A 19,606-nucleotide genomic window follows, 5' to 3' on the forward strand; every position below is an offset into this window, starting at 1 on the left:
GATTTGTGTTCCTTTTAACCTATTTCTGCTTACTGCTGGAACATAAGAAACTCATCTGGAGGTAAGCCACACTTGTCTTTCTCTCTAGTAAGAGGTCAATTTATCCTGAAGTTAACAATGAGGATAGATCCTTCGATCTCTGGGCCATGTGACGGCCTGGTCACGTTGGCTGGCTATCACGTGGGGTGCAACTGTTTGCTTTGTTGATAACTACGGCGTTACCTCCTTTCTTCCTTCCCATGTCGATTATTCTCGTCGATAGCTACCTAGGTAGAACCCATGAGTTGGATGTTTCATAATCCTAGCTGAGCCCGTGACAGCTATCGTGGGCCAGATGGCGGTGCCTATTCTTCCGGACGATACAGCCGCCGAGGTGTTCTCCAAGGTGCTCGTCGCCGCCGAAATGGTCTTGGACAAAACTTTGCCTGCGATAGTGAATGGAACTGTACAAAGGCAAGAGATGGATCTTGCCCAGGGCTCTTACTTTGGTGGCCGCAAGCCTGGGGATGGTGTGATCTATTGGAAACGGATGGCGGTCTTTTCGAGGTACCTAGCCATAGCCGTCCTCGCTGAAATCGACCTCGCTAGAATCGTCATCACTCGAATCATTCTCGCTGGAGTCATCCTCATCCTCCTCATCTCCATCTTCTTCGTTGTCATTTTCTCCAGCATCAATTTCTTCTTGTTGTCCCTCCCCTTCTTCTGACGATGATGATGAAGATTCTATCAAATCCGAAGAAGATGAGGTTTCAGGAAGCTCCACAGGATCCCTCTCAGACTCCGAACTGTTCCCATTCCCTCTCATCCCTTTGACCGCTCTCTCGTATTGCTGCACATCAGCCCCCTGAGCAATGAACTTCAACAAGGCTTCCTCAAATCCCAGTTCCATGACCCTCCATATTCCCCAGCCATGGCAGCGACGACGTTATGTCGGTATAAGAAGGTATTTAGGAGATAATATGAGCGGCGGCTTGTTTGATATAGAGCGTTTATGTCTGGGCCATACTTGATTTGCTCAGCAATGGTGAGGAGTACGTCGTCGGGTAAGTTAGAGAACGGCATGCTGATTTTGTTTTGGTCAGGCGATGAAGGATATTTGGCTGGTGGATAATCAGCATCGTAAATCATTTATATGTGTATATGCTGAGACAAATGAATTGCACTAACCGAATCAGGATTCCATTTTCAAGCATCTAGGGTAGATGAAGGTGACGAACGCATGCATGGTGATGGCAGTACAGTAGAAGTGGTGGAAATAATAAAAACCAGGAAAAATCCTGTGAGTAGCAAAGAAGAGATAAATTCTTGGCATCTTGTAAACAAATCACTTGGTACAATGGATCTAGTCCGGATTTTGCTCTTATTCACCGTCAGCCTTTATACTTCCGTCTTCTCATCCTCCGCACCTCACCTTCCTCAACAACGACCCAACGACATAATGGATCCCGAACCAAACTCCCACCCTGATACCTCCATGTTTAGCCTTCTCGACGACTCCTATGTCAATCAAATCCGAACTAAATACGCCGAAGAACGCCTTCGCCGTCTCCACCCCAAGGGCAACGCCCAATACGCCAATCTCGATCTCGGCCCCAATGTCGAAACTGAGACGAAATCCTACACAAGTATCGACGATGACGACTTTCCAGCCTGTGAGGAATTTAAAAACGACACTGACAACGTTCCCGAAATCGATCACCAACGCATCGTGATCGTGGGTGCTGGGTTTGGCGGGTTGCTGAATGCTGTGAGGCTGTTGCAGACGAGGGACTTTGAACCTAATGATATTTTGTTTCTGGATGCGGCTTCGGGGTTTGGGGGGGCATGGTGCTGGAATGAGTATCCGGGGTTGATGTGTGATATTGAGAGTTATATCTACATGCCTCTGTTGGAGGAGACGGGGTACATGCCTTCTCACAAGTACGTGTCGGGTGTTGAGATCAAGGAGCATGCTTACCGGATTGCTCGTATGTATGGTCTCTACCATCATGCCTTGCTGTGTACCAGTGTGAGCAGCTTGGTATGGGACGAGGATGAGATGAACTGGACTGTCAAGGCCGTGCAGCACCGTCACCAGGGTGTCTTCCCCTTGACCTTCACGGCTGACTTTGTCATCCTAACCGCGAACCCGGTGAGTAGTCCCAAGTTGCCCAATATCGATGGTATTTCGGACTTTCAGGGCAAGAAGTTTCACACGGCACGCTGGGATTACAAGGCCACCGGTGGTTCTGCAGACCTTCCTGTCCTGCAGAAGCTGCGCGACAAGAAAGTTGCTATTATCGGTACCGGTGTGACTGCTGTGCAGGCTGTTCCTCATCTCGCGGAGTGGTCTCAGAAACTGTACGTTTTCCAGCGCACGCCCTCTGCCGTGGATCGACGTGATAATCGCCCGACAGATCCCCAATGGTGGGCGAAGGTTGTTTCGCAGGGTCCAGGCTGGCAGGCAAAGCGCATGGAGAATTTCAACAACTTCGTCAGCAATGCGCCCAACTTGCCTGACGCCGATCTTGTGAACGACGAATGGAGCCGTGCCCGTTCTTACAGCGCCCTAGTCGGAGGTCCCCAGAACCGGAACCCAGGATACCTCAAAGAAATGGAAATGGTTGATCTCCTGCGCCAGGACAAAATCCGCAACCGCGTCTCCCAAGTCGTCGAGCGCAAGAAAACCGCAGATCTCCTGAAGCCCTGGTACTCCGGCTGGTACAAACGCCCCTGCTTTCATGACGAATACCTCCAAGCCTTCAACAACCCGAACGTGGAACTTATCGACACCAACGGCAAAGGCGTCGTCTGCGTCACTCAGAAAGGTGTGGTCACGAACCAAATCGAATACGAAGTCGACGTACTCATCTTCGCGACAGGCTACAACTTCAGTAGCCAAAAGACCCCTGATGCTCGCTCGGATATGTTCATTTCAGGACGTGGCCAAAAGTCAATGCGCATGGCTTGGAGGGATGGCGTCGCAACGATGCACGGATTGACGACTCGCGATTTTCCGAATCTCTTCTTCCCCGGGCCGAATCAAGCTGGCATCACAGCTAACTATACCTACTTCCTCGATCAGATGGCGCAGCATATTGCGTACATTATCTCGAGCGCTACTAGAGACCAGGGTCCGTATAAGGTCACGGTTGAACCATCTATCGAGGGTCAAGAGGCGTGGTCCAGGGAGGTTACGATGCGCGCCGATGGTCTGGCGGGAATGGTTAACTGTACACCTGGATACTTTAATATGGAGGGAGGCTTTGATAGGCCCAAGGCTCCGGAGGAGGTGCTCAAGGCGGCGCGAGCGAAGCACTGGGGCGAGGGAGTGATGGACTGGGTGAAGATTCTTGAGGACTGGCGGGAGAAGGGAGGAATGGAGGGATTGGAGGTGAAGCGATTGAAGAAGGTTATCATCAGTGAGTGAGCTGCTAATTGTATGATATCGTAATGTCAGTGCACGACTTGTTCTATTTCTGATCCGTCAAAGTATGTTGTGCATATGCATTGCATGCATTACTGCTTGCTTGCATTATAAAACACTATATGGATTAATGTTTTCAACAAGGCCGGCTGGCCCAATGGTAAGGCGCTTGACTACGAATCAAGAGATTGCAGGTTCGACCCCTGCGTCGGTCATTCTTTTTTTTTTTTTTTTTTTTTTTTTTTCTTTCTTTCTTTTCTTTCTTTTCTTCCCGCTCTACCGTGGACAGACTATCAATAAAAACCCTCGATTCCAAGGGCCAGCACAGTAAAATTGTCCTCAATGACACCAAAATGTCATCATAACTCCCTCTGTTTTATCCCCCGTCGGCATCGGCCCCCAACTACTCCGCCCTACGGAACATCGGGCACCCAAATCCCCGCCGCCGCATGCAACATATATATGTAACCAGCAATTCTATATCAACCCCTGCACCACCGAACCAATTACAGAAATCTCACCCCCTCAAGAACAAAAAGCAAACACTTGCTTTGTTCTGCATCTAGCCTATAGCAAACCACAACCATGAGCGAGTATCCGACAGCGCTGCGCGTGGCGCAAGCCGTCGGCATCAGTGGGTCCATTTGGCTTTCCGGTATGTCATGTCAAGGCTTATTCTGACTGCAACCTGCAATCAGCCGGTTACGATACAAGATGAGATGATGGCTGACGCATGTCTTAGGAAATATCTGTGGTCTCTCAGCCATCGCCATGCCCGTATTCTTCCGCTCCAGACGAGAGCGCGGGGAGAAAGATAATATCCCGCAGACCAAGCTAGCGCGGCAGTGGGAGTCCTTCTACGACCACGGACACGCGCAGAACCCGCCCATTGCTGCTGCTACTGCATGTGCGTATGCGTATCTAGGCTGGGCTGTTGGTTCACGGAGCGAGTTATTTTCTCGGCTTGCCGGGGCGAACACGGGACTTTCTTATCGGCTTGCGGGGTTCTTGACGGTGGGGATTGTGCCGTGGACGTTGGGGTTTATGATGCCGACGAATTATAAGCTTATGGAGATTGCGCAGGGGCTGGAGGGGAAGGAAGTTAGTGATGAGGAGTTTGATGAAGTGTTGAGGCATTGGCAGGTTACTAATGCTATTCGGGGGCTGTTTCCGCTTGCTGGGGGGCTTTTGGGACTTTTGACTGCATTGTTATAATATGACTGACAGTGATTGATAATTCTATCTCCCCACCACTACTCTATAATATATAAAATTCGAACCAAGTAGAGCTAAACCAACTTATAGCAAGGCCATACTGCTCAGAATCAGGCTCGATGAGCAGCTCTGGTGGTACAACCAGGTTGCAATGGTTCTGATCGCCAGGATCCCTATCTTCTTAGCCATGTACAGCTACCACAGTGTTCCCATAAAGGGAGACGACCTCGTGGTACATGCCCAATGAGTCCGATCCCGTGGCAAACAACACGTTTTGGTGGCATAGCCACGTGTTGATAATCCGCCGACTTAGAGACCTGATCCTATCAACCCTGGCCTGCTTTCTGGGATAATCCCAATAGGACAACACACGGACATTGGCCATAATATTGAACGTGTTGACCATCCGGCGGTCAGCCTTAATATGTCACGGGCTTCACAGGTCGTCCACCGGAGACCGTATGCATTCTTGAAAATGGCGGCCCATTTCTCAACGTCTTCCCCTTGGTCTGAATACGATCTCAGCGATGAAACATCTGCAACGACATTACTCCCGTGGGCAATGGTATTCCGCGAGATTTTCAGCTGTCTTGGTTGAGTAAGTTTGCCCCAGTCATTCAAATTGTACGCACGAGTAATCTTTGTTCTTTCGATGTCGTGTCAATTATCAGTCTGAGCATTCGGTGCGACGGCATAAAGTGGCGCTTCCGCGAGGACCCTGTCATACGAGGCCCAGGTCGAAATCACCGAGTAGCCCGGGGGCTAAACACTTCTGGCATAGTCTCGCCCTGACAGATCGTGGCAGTAGCTGACTGGGTACGGCAGGACCGAGCTTGGGTTATCATAGCAGTGAACTATGATGCCAACTGATGATAATGGTCGGTATGAATCCTTAAGGAGAGGATGGCTTTCGGTGGGAGCTGACATTGAAAACACGATTTTGAGATGTGGGAAGCTTGTTAGTCTTGATCTTTGAGTCGTTAAAGACAGCTGTATTATAAGTCGGACCGGAATCCAGTTTAATTCGCAAAAGAATTTATATCAACAGAAACACCTTGTCGTTTCGGTGCGGACATAATCCAATTGGCAGTCTGATAGTGTATTCATGGTATTCGAGGTTTGAAGGCAATTGGGTGAATGAAAGAGAAGAAGAGAAGGAGGTGGAAGAAGTAAACTAGAAAAGGAAAGTGGCAGTTCACACGTGATACATCCCTATCCGGTTAGCGCATCCCCACGTTCTGAGGTCATCCAAGATGGTCAACATCTTCATCGCAGCAGCTGATGGTGATGGCCGCCGTGCGACGACTACAAGTATTGCTCAGGAACAGACAGCAATGCTTTAGGCCCGTTATTCAAACACGCAACTACACATCCGCAACCAAAGACACCGCATATTCGTTTCCATCGTTCGCCAGCGGAGCCAACGATGAGGTCGCCCGTCTTGCGGCCACTAGGCGCCGGCCATTGACGCTTGCAGACCTTCTCAAGTGAGTGATAAAAAGTTGTGATTCTGTATGACTTGCTGACTGTTCAGACATGGGCGCCCGCCGTTGTCAGAAGATGCGCTTCTCAGTTCGGCAAACTTCACCCTTTCCCTCCTCCCTGCTCGATTAGCATCCCGAATCCAGGCCCTGCGCAATTTACCCTTTATCGTTGTGTCGAATCCCCATGTGTCGAATATTTACAACAATTACCTCCATTCGCTGTCGACCCTCCTTCCGTACCAGCAGCGGCAAATTACGACTCTAGAAGAAGAGAAACAATTTGCGGACGTGCTGGCAGACCTCGTACATACACATACGAATACAATCCCGATCCTCGCGCGCGGATTCCTCGAATGCAGAAAATATATCGATCCAGCAGAGGTGACGCGGTTTTTGGATACTCATCTACGCGCACGGATCGGCACTCGGTTGATTGCGGAGCAGCACCTGGCTTTCAATTTCGCCTCGCAGCCAGCCAAAGATAGCAGCCCAGCACCGAAAGATTCGGTTCCTTCCAACTACGTCGGGGTGATTGATTCGACATTGCAGCCGGCGCGTATCATCAAATACTGTGAGGATTTTGTGGGCGAGATATGCGAGTTGAAATATGGCGTACGCCCGGAAGTGGTGATCGGGGGACAGCCGGACGCTTCGTTTGCATATGTTCCCGTGCATATGGAATACATCATAACGGAACTGTTAAAGAATTCGTTTAGAGCTGTGATCGAGAATGGCCAAGAACACGCACCTATTGAGGTGACTATTGCGCCTGCGCCGGATGTCCCTGGAAATCACGTTCACGAAGCCTATGATAAACATACCCAAGAACCGCGCGAGTCTCAGAACGACACCGACGTGGGATTTAAGGTCGATACGGTCGTTGGCACAGCGGATGCCAACGAATCAGTCCGTCACTCCAGCCCTTCCTCGCAGAGCATCACGATCAGAATCCGTGATCGCGGTGGTGGAATTCCCCCGGAAGTTTTGCCAAACATCTGGTCCTACAGTTTCACCACTTTCTCCGATCTTGATCCCCAAGGCTCAGAAAATGGAAATGTTGATGCACTCAACACCATTTCTGCCAGCAGCGGACAGCTGAGCAGCATTGCCGGACTGGGGTATGGTTTGCCTTTGAGCAGAGCATATGCAGAGTACTTTGGAGGTAGCATTGCTATCCAAAGTCTCTGGGGATGGGGAACTGATGTTTACTTGACCTTGCAAGGCGTTGGAAAGATGGGTTGACCATGTTATTATGGCGTTGCTGATTTTCATAGTGTTTTAATCTTGGATATACCACATAACAGGCAATATGACATAGTCTGCTGGCGGGCTGGATATGACTTTCTCATTGTTTTGAACTTCTTATGGCCAGCCTACAACCTCGACTCCGGCGCGTCTCTTGCAAACAAATCAAGAAAATCTGAAATCCTCAAATTATCCATCTTGACAGCCTCAAGAATCCCCTCAATCTCATCATCCGAAAACACACCCCTCATATTCCTCCCAAACTTCTCCCTCACAGCATCCCCCGTCGCCGGATTCCTCACATGCCCAATCGGATACTCCAGCAACACTTCATCCAGCACACTCCCATCTCTCAAATACACAGTCACCCCAGCCCCAATACTCCTCTTCTCCAAATCCAGATAATCCCTCGTAAGCCCCTCATCCACCCTAACCTCAATCCTCTCGCGCAAAGAATCAACCACCGCACTTGTCGCCCAATAACTCCCATCTGCATAATCTCCCACCTCCGGCGCGCTGCCCTTCAACAACGCAACAGCAATAACATACTGAATACAATGATCCCGATCCGCCGCATTTCTCAACACACCTTTCTTATTGATAATCACATCCGCCGCAGCAGTAGCACGCACCTCAATCCTCACAATATCCTCCTCAACACTCAATCCCCTCTCCCTAGTCCGTGAACCCTGCACCAGCGCCGCCTCCACCCCCGCAATCCCATGCCCTTCAACAGGCATAACCTTAAACAACACATTCTGCACCGCCCACTCCCCAAACCTCTCCATCACAAACCCCTGTTTACCAAACGTCCTCTCCAAAAACCCATACGGAACCGCACTCAACGCACCACCCGCACCAACCTGTCCCGCCCTAACCAGCAACGCAAGATGCACAGCCCTCATGCACGCATCACCCGCCGCCCAGCCCTTCCGCGGTATCGTATTACTGCCAGACCGATAAACACGACTCGGATGCCCGTCCATCCAGACATGCGAGATTGTAGCCATTGCTTGTGTCTGCGAGAGGCCGAGGAGCCATGCACATATAGCGGCGGAGGCGAGTTTGACGAGGATGACGTGGTCGATGCCGTGGGCGTTGAAGGCGTTGTGGAGTTGGTGGATGCCTTGGATTTCGTAGGCTTTTGTTATGGCAATTAATAGGGTTTGGAGGGTTAGCGGGGGGCCGGTGTGTTTGTTGGTTTTGGTGGTTCGGGAGAGCCAGTCTGAGACGGATAGGATGGCGGCGATGTTATCTGCCATAATCATCAGCCACTATGAGCACTAAGCGCAATCCAAGTACAGGGGTAGGAAAATACCAGAAGGATGACCCCACTCCTTCCCCCACATCGCATCATTAAAATCCAAATACCTAATCAACACACCCATATCAAACGCCCCCTTCACCGGATCTAGTCGATACCTCGTCCCGGGTAATCTGAATCCATCCGGCACATGCGTTCCCTGCACCACAGGACCAATGAGGTTGCGGGCCTCTGCACTGCTGGAGACGGTTTGGATGGCGCAGCCTAGGGCGTCGAGGAGGGAGGTTCGGGCTGCAGAGAGGGCGGATTTGGTGGTGGGGGTGGAGGGGTCGAGGGGGTGGTTGTAGATGTAGTTTGTTATGTCGATTATGGGTTGGTCGTAGTTGGTCATTGTGCTGATTTTCTGCTTGGATTGGGGGTACTGGTTGAATTGGGTTCGGTTTATATTCTTACTGTGTTGGGTAAAAGAAGCGTATGAATGTGTCCGAGGTGGTCACACATGTCTAACTCGGTACTATACCGATTGCAACCCAGTACTCTAAAATACCGTTAATCATTATATTCAGGATATCATACGCTGTATATAGATAAAGCAAATAAATCTCCGTACGTCAATCAAAATCCACCAGCGCCCCTGACTCTCTGCACTGCCCCAACAATCCCTTTGGCCCAGCTGAATCTTCCAGGGTTGATTCCAATAGATCCCTTAGGAAGCTTCCCGGTCTCAGGATCATGCCAGCATCCGTCTTCGCTACTCACTGCGCCATATAAAGAAGTGTTCTGGTTTCTGTTGATGGTATCGAGCCATGAGCGGCAAATTGTAGGTGAATCATAGAGTAGGTTGATTTCTTGGCTGTGGTAGAAGGATTGGGTGTCGAGATTGCCGTTTCCTGTGTCTCGTTAGCGCTGTATTATTATCATGATAGACGGGGAACATGCGTACCCTGGATGGCCACGCTCTCATCAATTATCATGAGTTTGATATGACAACTTCGACGCTCAAAGCAATTATGGATTGGTTTCGTCTGATCTTTACCAATGTAGTTGAATATCCGTAATCTGGATCGCTCTTCATCGGTACGGAGAGACTTGTATAACCGGTTTGCAATCATCTCGTTTGTTCCATTCTGGAAAGGAAGAAGTTGTCCTGCATCATTGTATCCCAGAAAGAGGTAGCAAGTTACGACGACGCCACGGCGGACTGCATCCAGAAGAGGCTCGAGGATCGGCTCTGCGTTCATGTTCGGTGTCTGAATGAATATGGAATGCTTTGCGTGTTTGATGGCGGAGAGGAAGGCCGAATTCTGGGGGGTATAGATGCTGCTGTGGTTAGGAGCTGGACCGCTGTTAGTCTTATTCTAAGCATGGGGTATAGACTCTACTTACATCCCCATGGCTCTCGATTGACAAGTGCCATCGGGAATGGTTCGTGCGGCGGAGACAGGACGTAGGGCTTCATCCGGAGATCTTGATCGCTGTTCGGGGCATCTCCTGTAGTTCCAGGCTGGAGCGTGGTGTCTGTCTAGGTCAGATGTGCTTTCTAGTTGGTAATAAATAGGCTGTTGACGTACTGAGATGACGAGTTACTGCTTCAGTCCGTGACATTCCAGGTAAAGGCTCAAGGCTTCCATTGACTCTCTGCGTCTCTTGTTGCATGTCGACATCATAATGAGGATGATCTGCAGTGAGCTGTGGTGAAGTCTCTGCTCCACTAGCGTCTGAAGAGGTATCAGGCTCGCTTGCTGGCCACTCCCAAGCCGGTGTCGAGCTGGCAGGTGATGTGAGCAGTGGAAGAGGCTCTCCCAATAACCGACTCCATGACACCAACGCGCTATCGTAGAGTGAATCGACGATTGGCCCTTCGACACGGACCATCATCTCGAGGTTATCGTTGTCCTGAATATTATTACTCTGAAGCAAAGCGATCCTCCGATCGACGTATTTATTTATTTATTTAATCAAGTTTATTGTCCATATCGAGCCCTAAAGCTATGACAGACCGTATTCCATGAACTCGAGGCTATAGCTAACTTTCAACCTCTTGTCCCTATGAGTTCCTGAGGTAGCCCCCTCTTCTATAATCGCTCTAATCCTTTTCCTCGCCCCAGACCGCCTGTATGCGCAGGGATTTCGAGCACAGTGCTCTCATTGTGTTTCGGAGCAGGACGGGTGTGGCCTAGGCTGACTCTCAGCTTAGGCTACCCTTCCTGCTACCCTTCTCCTGTTCTAATTGCCTCCTCCAATGCTTCTAGCCCCCATTCGTCATCTCTTTGGGCCCTTTCCGCCGTTCGCAGGTGTGTTCGCGGTAGAGCTACACTGGTACTGGCTAGGAATTGTAGCACCGCCCTGGTAGCTCTGGGCTCTCCTAAAAGTCGTCCTTGCCGGTGTTCCTCTGCAGCAGTGGGTCTCATAACCCCATCCACCCCCAGATCCCTGTAGAGCTTGTTTCGTTGGTGTCGCCATTTCCGGCATTCAAAGAGAAGATGGTGTATTGTCTCCCTTGGAGAACCACATCCCTGACAGATTGCATCTTCCCGAGCATGAATCTGATGTAAATACATTCCAATGGCTGCGTGTCCTGACTTCAGTTGAAAATAGCGGCTTGCCAGGTGCTTGGGAGCTACTGCAGCTGTTTGGTCAAGCTGCCAGTTCTTCTGCGGTCTGTATATCCGTTGGCCTTGTTGGGATCGCTGACTGAGCTTCTTAGTGAGCCATCTCTGCTTCTGTGCTGAAACGGCTTCTGTTCGGGCTCTACAGGCAAAGGCCAAAGAGATCTCTTTTGGGCCTCTTCCTGGAGGCTTACTGGCTGCCTGCTTGGCTGCCTGGTCAGCTCTCTCATTTCCTTCTACCCCTGCGTGCCCCGGAACCCATTGGATAGTGGGTTGGCGACCTTGGGTGTGTAATCTCGTGGCTATAGCATGTGCTCGGATTGCTAATGCTTGACCTGGCCCTGGCTGGGTATGTCGCAGCCTCGCAATGGCGGCTTGGGAGTCCAGCAGGACAGTGACTGGTCCCTGATCTCCTGCTTTCCTTGCCAACTGGAGTGCTTGAACAACCCCAAGAAGCTCTGCATCAAAGACCTCATATCCCTTGCCCAATGGGGTCCCCTTGGTCTTCCAGGCTCCTCCTGGTTCTTGCCATGCAAGTCCCGTTCCGCACCTGCCATTCTCTAATCTTGACCCATCTGACCAGATTGCTAGTCCAGGAGAAAGAGATTGCGCCGCTGCTAGGGCTTCCTGACCCGGTAGCACTTCTATTCAGCCTGGGAACTGGCCACTCGTTGTCCGTATCGTGCTTTCAAAACCCTCGGATGGGTCTGCTGGTAGGATATTGGCTAATTGTCGAGCGAGGTGTTGTCCCAGGGACCATGGGCCTCGGTCGCTTCTCTCAGGCCATTGTCGGTTCCCTGGAGTCTGCTCCCCAGGCTGAACGTATTGATCCCCTTCTCAGAAGCTCACTGGGAGGATCTTCTTTGCTGGGTGACCTTTTGGTAGGCTGAGCAGCCGGGTAGTATATCGCAACTGTCGGGCCTCCAGTAGGACTTCTGCCGGTGCCAGGCTTGCCTCACGAACCAGTGGCCCTGTAGGGGTGATTTTCAGCATGCCGGTAATATCACGGGCTTGTTGATTGATCATCAGCTGTATACCTGCTAGCCGATCTTTCTGACCCTGCCACCAGAGCTCTGCTCCATACAGGGCTACTGACTGTACCGCCGCAACTTGAATTTGGCGGGCCAGTCCTGGGGCGAGTCCGTGACTCTGGCATAGGCGTTGTACCCGGTTTTCTGCGGCCCGTGCCTTGCGTATACAGGTCTGATAGTGGGCCTTGAGATTTAGCCCAGAGTCAAGCCAGACACCAAGCCATCGGGTTGCCTCTGGGTTGAAGGGCACACAGTGGCCGTCTACTTCCAATGTGCTCGTCTAATCTGATCTTTCAGCTCCCGGCCGCGCTTGCGGGTAAGCAGGACTGCTTCTGTTTTCCCCGCGTCAAACTGGACCACATTGTCATTGCCCCATTCAATGGCCACCTTGGCTGCCTCCTGCAGTTTGTCGCAGACCTCTCTAACAGAATATCCTGGAGCGATCAGGCCTATATCATCTGCAAAAGAGAGAGACCGGACGCCGGTCACTCTCCTCTCAATCACATCAAACACACCACTGAGGTAGATGGTGAACAGAATGGGTGATACTGGTGAGCCCTGTGGCACCCCTGAGTTGATTGGATGTGCTGGACACTGTGTGTTGTCGATTTGCAGTTGAACCCATCGGTCAGTTAGGAAAGATTGCACCCATCGGATCAGATCCCCATCTAGACCGAGTTCGATCAGCCGGCTCATTAGTCGGTTTGGATTGACATGATCAAATGCTCCTTTCACATCCAGCAACAGTGCTCCCACAAGTTGCTGGAGCTTCCAGGCTTTATGGGTGTTTTGTATCAAACATGCCACCGCGTCAATTGCACTCCGTTGTTTGCGGCTGCCCATCTGTCCTGGGTGTAGTACTCCCATAGTCTCACAGTGGTGGGAAATTGCATCAGCTGCTATTTTCTCAACCACCTTTCCCAAGCAGTTTAGTAAGCTAATTACCCGGTAGTTAAGCCTTCATAGCCGTGTAGTCCGGCTTGTTGGAGTCCTGTATTATGGCCGGCATGCCGAGGGATGACGTATGGGCTGTGTATGGATATCGGTGAGAATCTGAGTAGATCTGAGTGGGAATTGAGTCTGACTAGAGATATAAGTCTCCAGTTGATCATCATCTCGTATTCTTTCTGCCTAGAAGGATTATGACAAGAGTGGGTTTTTGTGTTGTTTGAGGAAGTCCATTTCCGGTTATCCTCAGCCCTACGGGGCTGATGTCATTGTGCACTGCATAACTTTGTGCACCATTCACATCCCACCTGTACTTGTGTCGCTACCTCAGAAAAAGGGCTATGCTAAACACCATAGTTAGTTAACGTAAGTCTAGTATCATCCATTCAACCTGACTCATTCGTCAATAATAAATAGCAATACCTAATGAGTTATCAAAGCCAGACAGAAAATGACAACCCCGATCAAGCTAGATAGGGTCTTTGCCCTCAACGAGTGGTGTACAGGGGTCGACCCGAGAGATTACCAAAACACCGAAGCATACGAGATCGATGTCTTCGCGGATCTCGCTCTAATAACCCGCTGGTCAGAAAATGGCCGCACAGTTGAGAAGTGGAAGAAAGCTTTCCAGTCAACCTATGGAGTGAGCTTTGATATTTGTAAAATCCGGAATCTGGCAACGGCCGACCACAGGATCATCCTCCTGCTCAACATCTCAGCGAGAATACGGGTTTTGATCGGGCCGCGAAGCCGTAACTCTGCTTTTAGGATTCTTACAAATTGTCAGAATCTCCTTGAGATGTAGCTTGTATGTTCTGATACCCCTTTTCACGCCGTATTTGGACTCTCTGGATCTTTACGGGGAGACGCTAGATCTCTTTGTAGATAAAGCGTTGCGAAGGATATCTTAGTCGCGTATTATTCCAGATAAGAGAAGTAGGGTATTAGAATAAAAAACATATTCGTTGCAGAGATCATCACCGCCTTTCTGTAGACCGCAATAGTCATTATCCCCAAACCAACTAATCGACTTGTAACTTCTTCAATGGCTGCTCTCCGATACCTCAAACCACTAAGGCACCGGCTCTGGCCATCAACTGCTGTCACCCCTCGTCCTGATATCAACAAGTATTATCTCCCACTTCTATCCCGCTTGTCTGGGCGATCAATGGACGGTACCGGCTTGCTACGGAACTTGATCATGGCACTGACTGTACGATAGGTGACGCTGGTTAGACGAGAAATACGTTTGCTGTCAAGATGAACGCTAACCTCCATCATGAGGCTCAAAATGCAGCGGAATTGAATGTTCTTAATCATATCTGCACACCCGCAACATAAAGGGTGGTGGCATTTCGTCGGACGCCTGTTCGACTCCTTCACATTGGGACATGTCTCTGGAGGTCACATTTAGGTCCTTACGAGAACCCCTGTGGCTATACCAGGATAGATTCGTCGGTTCTCTCGTAGATGCTCCAGGTCATACCCCAGATTTATTTTCACGAACTGGGTTATCTCGTCGCACTTGATCTCGATTCCGTATTGGTGATTCAATCGCATTCTCAGCGCCATTCGTACTAGTTTTCTGCGAGTTCGACGAGCCGGAATCGTGGGCGTTCGCCATAGCAGCCATTTGAGCTTTGTGTTTCATCAAAGCGTCATGTTTAGAAACCCGGTCGGCATCGATGGATTTTCTCGCCCCAATGTATGCGCCGCCACCAGCTAAGAAGATTAAACTGTTAGCTTATGTGATAGTAGCATGGATAAGTCAGTGATATTTTACCAATGCAAAGGACTCCCCAGCCTAACCTGTTTCATCTGTTGGTTAGTCTTCTTTTCTTTGAGTCGGCTCTTTTCACGCTTACCATGTTGATCGTATCTGCGGTCTGGATTAGCGACCTTTGGATTACCAGGAGAAGCAAAGGAATGTGAATGTGAATGTGAAAATATGTAGAAAAGTACATACCGTATTCATTCTTGCTCGAGGTTTGGAGAGTTGCCAGCGGGGATGGAAAAGGAGCACAGGAAGCAAGCGGTTCAGAAACAGATAGTTAGTTAATGGAGGACGATATTACAAAGCTCTGACAGATAAAGTGATAAAGCGGTGCATTATTCTAGCTATGTACTTAGTAGTACTACTATGTATGACTCGAATTAAACTCTTCGGCTCCGAATCGATCGACGGAAAGGTTTGGAGTCTCGGGGCCGACTCGGCCGTGTAGACTTAAGCTCTTCGGCTCCGAAATATGTATGGGCTAGTTGAGTGGGGATACTTAATGGCCTATCAACAACCTGGAACATACATAATACTCCCCCGATCAACGGTTCGTGCACCCCTATTTGGGTGTCAGGTTGCATTTTGACTCGTGTACGGGATATTCCGCAAGCGAGTACAAGTATTGATTGGTAGGTAATGGGTCTTTGGTTACCAAGGATGCTTCAGAGAGTGTTTGAATATTCCGGACCATCCTGAGTACATTGGTGAAAAGCTAGTACGTAGTAACACCCTTTCGCAACAGATCTACACCGGTATATTCCGTTGTCCAAGTGGCTACATGCCGAAACATCCGGTCTAGGTAGTGTAGAGGATGAGGCCTTAGCATCGCCCGTCGATGAGGAATGACAAACGAACAATCGAAGTAATCTGGAAGTTCTTCCAAAACGCCAATGTCAAGTTGAAACGAAGTACACTTCTAGAGACCTTGCCACCATAAGTAAAACAGTTGATGCACGCTCTATCCTATATGTACTCCTTCTATTAGCTATAAACCTCCGCCTCTGGTTAACCGCTTATTCCTGAATTCCCTTGGGCTGCCCAAACCCGGCTGTATCAATCTTGTGCAGAAGCCGGAGATGCTCCTTCTTCAACGCCTCGAAATCATCGTCCAACTGTTTGTGCCACGGATAGAGAACAAAGACTTGGAACGCCAGGGCAGACGAGGCCACGGCGAAGTTGGTCAGGGATATTCCTCGGGTGATGATCATGGCGTCAAGGATAATATCGTTGCATGCGTGCACTTTAATAGTCAGCTTTTGCGGACGAGTACAGAGTATAGGAGTTAGGAGTTTGTAGTAACCTACGTAGTACACAGATGGGATTCCTGTTCTGGTGTGCTCGAAGGTGGCGCCGTTTAACAGGGCTTTGATGAAGACGGAAATTTGCTCTAATAATGCAAAGGAAGGAGAGTTATGACCAGTACTGTAAGAGCAGAATTCGGAGATGAAATGCCAGTGGAACAGCCTAGTTATAAGTGGTTGGCTCGGGGTTAGTTGCCACTGTGAGTGGGCTACTGCCCGGGTTGTTCCGCATGTGATAGTAATCTCTTCTTGAGACTTAAATAGCTCAGGATCCTCTGCTTTGGGGCGCTAGACTTTCTGCATATTGTAAGGTGAAGAATCTGGCGTTTTTCACGATTACATCAATATAATGATTCTTCTTCGATCATCTCTCAGATATCTTTCTCATTTCGCCCCATAGCCAATATCGCTTTAGCACCATGTCCATACAAATGTTCGTACCTGATATACCCGAAAGACAAGAGATGTTGCCGAGTGGGTTTTACATCTCCAGGAACAAAGCATAGTGAGAACTGCAGAGCTGCTCAACCACCCATAGTTATATGCAGACTTTGCACAATCCTGCCACCCATTCTGTACAAACATTGTCGTTGCAAGTATAGATAGAAGTTAAAGCATGGTTGTACTAACTAAGGAGGACCTAGTTAATAATGCAGCTGTGGGGAACCCCGCCTGTTATCGGACATAATGCCGAGTTTCGGGGTATATCAATACAACAATTGGCATTCGGACTTTGTTTCTTCTTCTTATTTTCCAAAATTATTATCCTGCTATACAATCGCTGCTTGATCGCGGGTAGTGGTCAAGATGTACGCACATCCCCCGGGTTCGCGGTGCTGTTAGACAACTGACGGAATGCACCTCACAGGGTTTATACTGCTTCGTTTGCGTTCTTCGAGGCCCTCTGGGAGGTAATGGAGTCCCATTATACCATACCTCTAGAAATCTTGCCATAAATATACTGACCAGTCAGGCCGGAGTCAGTCATGTCTTCGTCAACCTAGGATCGGACCACCCCTCCATCCTCGAGGCCATGGTCAAGGGCCAGAAAGAAAAGAGGGACGCATTCCCCAAGATTATCACCTGTCCTAACGAGGTAAATCCCAAACACTGTCCCCTCTGTATATCAGCGTTGAGATATCTCCGTTCCTTTTCAAGCTGGCTAACCCCGCATTACCCCACCCTACAGATGGTCGCCCTCTCCATGGCCGACGGCTACGCTCGCTTGACCGGAAAACCGCAATGTGTTATTGTTCACGTCGATGTCGGAACACAGGGATTAGCAGCAGCAGTTCACAATGCCTCGTGTGGCCGGACACCAGTGTTGATCTTTGCGGGGCTCTCGCCGTTCACGATTGAGGGGGAGATGCGCGGTTCCCGCACCGAATATATCCATTGGATCCAAGATGTTCCTGATCAGAAGCAAATTCTGTCGCAGTACTGCCGTTATGCTGGGGAAATCAAGTCAGGGAAGAATATTAAGCAGATGGTTAACCGGGCGCTGCAATTCGCGACGAGTGATCCAATGGGCCCGGTATACTTGGTTGGTGCGCGTGAGGTGATGGAGGAGGAGATTGTGCCGTATCAGCTCAATCAGGGCGTTTGGGGCTCTGTGGCTCCTTCTGCTTTACCAGCTGAAGGCGTGCAACTTATCGCATCCGAGCTGGCGGCCGCTAAAGAGCCACTGGCTATTGTCGGCTATTCGGGTCGACATGCCAGGGGTGTGACTGAATTGGTCAAGCTGGCAGACACTTTCAAGGGTCTGCGTGTCCTTGATACAGGTGGTTGTGACATGTGCTTCCCCGGGGACCATCCTGCGTCATTGGGATTACGCTACGGTATCCACGATGCTATAAAAACGGCGGATTTTATCTTGGTCGCGGATTGTGATGTCCCTTGGATCCCAACTCAATGCAAGCCGTTGGACTCGGCCAAGATTATCCATGTCGACGTTGACCCACTGAAGCAGCAAATCCCTGTTTTCTACCTCCCATCTATGGCTACATTCCGCGCGGAGTCGGCCACTGCATTCAAGCAAATCAATGAATACGTCGCGTCCAATGACTCCCTGAAACAATTCGCCAGCTCTTCAGAGAACACTGAGTTTGGCAAGAGCCGAGAAGAGGTATTCCAGAAGACCCGTCAAAGCGTCGCGCAGCTGGCCTTCGTGCCTGATGGCGGAGATGGTGCCCCGCTGAATGTGTCCTATCTCATGTCCCAAGTTCGATCCGGATGCCCAATCGACACCATCTGGGCCATTGAAGCAGTGACTCTGAGCGGATTTGTCTCTGACCAAATCGCCGCTACACTCCCCAAATCCTGGCTCAACTGCGGTGGTGGAGGTCTTGGTTGGTCCGGCGGTGGTGCGCTGGGGATCAAACTCGCAACAGATCTAGAAAACGGCGGCACAAACAAAGGTAAATTTGTCTGCCAGATTGTTGGTGACGGAACCTTCCTCTTCTCCGTCCCCGGGTCCGTCTACTGGATCTCCCGCCGCTACAACATCCCCATCCTGACCATCGTCCTGAACAACAAGGGCTGGAACGCTCCTCGGAGAAGTATGCTGCTAGTCCACCCCGAGGGCGATGGCTCGCGCGCTACCAACGAGGAGCTGAATATCTCATTTGCTCCGACGCCCGACTACGCAGGTATCGCACGGGCTGCTTCTGGTGGAGATATTTGGGCTGGTCGTGCTGCTACTGTTGCTGATCTCGGGCGGTTGTTGCCGGAGGCTATTAAGAGTGTGCAGAGCGGGATCACGGCTGTCTTGGAGGCGCAGCTTGACGGCACGGAGGGCAAGTATGTTGAGAAATAGCGGATATTTTATCCATGACCATAGCATAGCGAGACAATCCATGCTCCGTATTCGGAGAGACTTATCGGCTGATAAGCGGACCGACGATAGCCTTATCTATGCGGGGTTGCATGTCTCACAGTGCAGGATACAATGCAGTAACTAGAGATGCATTTCCATTGCAAATCCGTCGGGTATTATGGCGAATGACGCTAGATAGCAGTTTATATGAAATAATGAAAACCACAATTCTCCAACGGTTATGCTTCGTGTCAAAGCTAAACATCCCCTCAATGGATCAACTTCCAAGAGTGAATCGAATCAAATCCCACGCCCTGGCAGTGACAAGACCCATGTTTCAATCCGAGCTAGAAGACAGTGAGTCACCTGAGCCACTCTCCAGCTATATTAAGCGTACACTGTATAGCCACTAGCATAGCTTCTACAATATCTCCTCAATATCTCGTTATTTACTCCTTCCTTACGTGACCAATCATCGGCCCCGATCCCCCGAGCGGAAAAGCCGGCGCAG

The 19,606-nt window shown here is 50.1% G+C and overlaps 9 protein-coding genes and 1 non-coding gene across 10 annotated transcripts; 6 read left to right on the forward strand and 4 right to left on the reverse strand.

Annotated features, from left to right (window-relative positions):
• Positions 1 to 155: 155 nt before the first annotated feature.
• Positions 156 to 1,016, forward strand: ASPGLDRAFT_1435815 (uncharacterized protein). Its single transcript, XM_022541796.1, has one exon. It carries the CDS (start codon positions 335 to 337, stop codon positions 704 to 706), a length of 372 nt encoding a protein of 123 aa, XP_022401945.1. The 5' UTR covers positions 156 to 334; the 3' UTR covers positions 707 to 1,016.
• A 320-nt stretch (positions 1,017 to 1,336) lies between these two features.
• Positions 1,337 to 3,462, forward strand: ASPGLDRAFT_25086 (flavin-containing monooxygenase; the record flags this gene model as incomplete). The annotated part of the gene is made up of 2 exons (XM_022543440.1): positions 1,337 to 3,401; positions 3,440 to 3,462. The coding sequence occupies 2 exons, from the start codon at positions 1,337 to 1,339 to the stop codon at positions 3,460 to 3,462; spliced, it is 2,088 nt and encodes a 695-aa protein (XP_022401946.1).
• Positions 3,463 to 3,549: 87 nt separating this feature from the next.
• ASPGLDRAFT_t80 lies at positions 3,550 to 3,621 on the forward strand. Its single transcript has one exon. It is a non-coding gene; the product is annotated as a tRNA-Arg (tRNA).
• A 156-nt stretch (positions 3,622 to 3,777) lies between these two features.
• On the forward strand, positions 3,778 to 4,686 carry ASPGLDRAFT_46247 (DUF1772 domain-containing protein). The gene is made up of 2 exons (XM_022546402.1): positions 3,778 to 4,061; positions 4,149 to 4,686. Exons 1-2 carry the CDS (start codon positions 3,992 to 3,994, stop codon positions 4,619 to 4,621), a joined length of 543 nt encoding a protein of 180 aa, XP_022401947.1. The 5' UTR covers positions 3,778 to 3,991; the 3' UTR covers positions 4,622 to 4,686.
• A 1,222-nt stretch (positions 4,687 to 5,908) lies between these two features.
• ASPGLDRAFT_34882 (alpha-ketoacid dehydrogenase kinase family protein) lies at positions 5,909 to 7,347 on the forward strand (the record flags this gene model as incomplete). Its single annotated transcript, XM_022544476.1, has 2 exons — positions 5,909 to 6,108; positions 6,156 to 7,347. 2 exons carry the CDS (start codon positions 5,909 to 5,911, stop codon positions 7,345 to 7,347), a joined length of 1,392 nt encoding a protein of 463 aa, XP_022401948.1.
• Positions 7,228 to 9,032, reverse strand: ASPGLDRAFT_46248 (putative 2-methylcitrate dehydratase (PrpD)). The gene is made up of 2 exons (XM_022546403.1): positions 8,669 to 9,032; positions 7,228 to 8,605 (listed from the first exon to the last, which is right to left on the reverse strand). Exons 1-2 carry the CDS (start codon positions 9,003 to 9,005, stop codon positions 7,479 to 7,481), a joined length of 1,464 nt encoding a protein of 487 aa, XP_022401949.1. The 5' UTR covers positions 9,006 to 9,032; the 3' UTR covers positions 7,228 to 7,478.
• A 218-nt stretch (positions 9,033 to 9,250) lies between these two features.
• Positions 9,251 to 10,552, reverse strand: ASPGLDRAFT_89156 (IQ calmodulin-binding motif protein; the record flags this gene model as incomplete). Its single annotated transcript, XM_022550458.1, has 4 exons — positions 9,251 to 9,504; positions 9,558 to 9,950; positions 10,001 to 10,132; positions 10,186 to 10,552. Coding segments are annotated over 4 exons (1,146 nt in total), but the record flags the coding sequence as incomplete, so codon positions are not given.
• Positions 10,553 to 14,297: 3,745 nt separating this feature from the next.
• On the reverse strand, positions 14,298 to 15,272 carry ASPGLDRAFT_46251 (DUF4748 domain-containing protein). The gene is made up of 4 exons (XM_022546404.1): positions 15,169 to 15,272; positions 15,068 to 15,081; positions 14,986 to 15,011; positions 14,298 to 14,924 (listed from the first exon to the last, which is right to left on the reverse strand). The coding sequence occupies exons 1-4, from the start codon at positions 15,175 to 15,177 to the stop codon at positions 14,683 to 14,685; spliced, it is 291 nt and encodes a 96-aa protein (XP_022401951.1). The 5' UTR covers positions 15,178 to 15,272; the 3' UTR covers positions 14,298 to 14,682.
• A 310-nt stretch (positions 15,273 to 15,582) lies between these two features.
• ASPGLDRAFT_46252 (uncharacterized protein) lies at positions 15,583 to 16,407 on the reverse strand. Its single transcript, XM_022546405.1, has 2 exons — positions 16,284 to 16,407; positions 15,583 to 16,219 (listed from the first exon to the last, which is right to left on the reverse strand). Exon 2 carries the CDS (start codon positions 16,185 to 16,187, stop codon positions 15,993 to 15,995), a length of 195 nt encoding a protein of 64 aa, XP_022401952.1. The 5' UTR covers positions 16,188 to 16,219; positions 16,284 to 16,407; the 3' UTR covers positions 15,583 to 15,992.
• A 199-nt stretch (positions 16,408 to 16,606) lies between these two features.
• On the forward strand, positions 16,607 to 19,350 carry ASPGLDRAFT_46255 (putative thiamine pyrophosphate enzyme). The gene is made up of 4 exons (XM_022546406.1): positions 16,607 to 17,089; positions 17,149 to 17,191; positions 17,254 to 17,376; positions 17,470 to 19,350. Coding segments are annotated over exons 1-4 (1,794 nt in total). The 5' UTR covers positions 16,607 to 17,087; the 3' UTR covers positions 19,096 to 19,350.
• The last annotated feature ends 256 nt before the right edge of the window (positions 19,351 to 19,606 follow it).

This window comes from Aspergillus glaucus (assembly GCF_001890805.1).
Source record: "Aspergillus glaucus CBS 516.65 unplaced genomic scaffold ASPGLscaffold_8, whole genome shotgun sequence".
Taxonomy (NCBI): Eukaryota; Fungi; Ascomycota; class Eurotiomycetes; order Eurotiales; family Aspergillaceae; genus Aspergillus; species Aspergillus glaucus.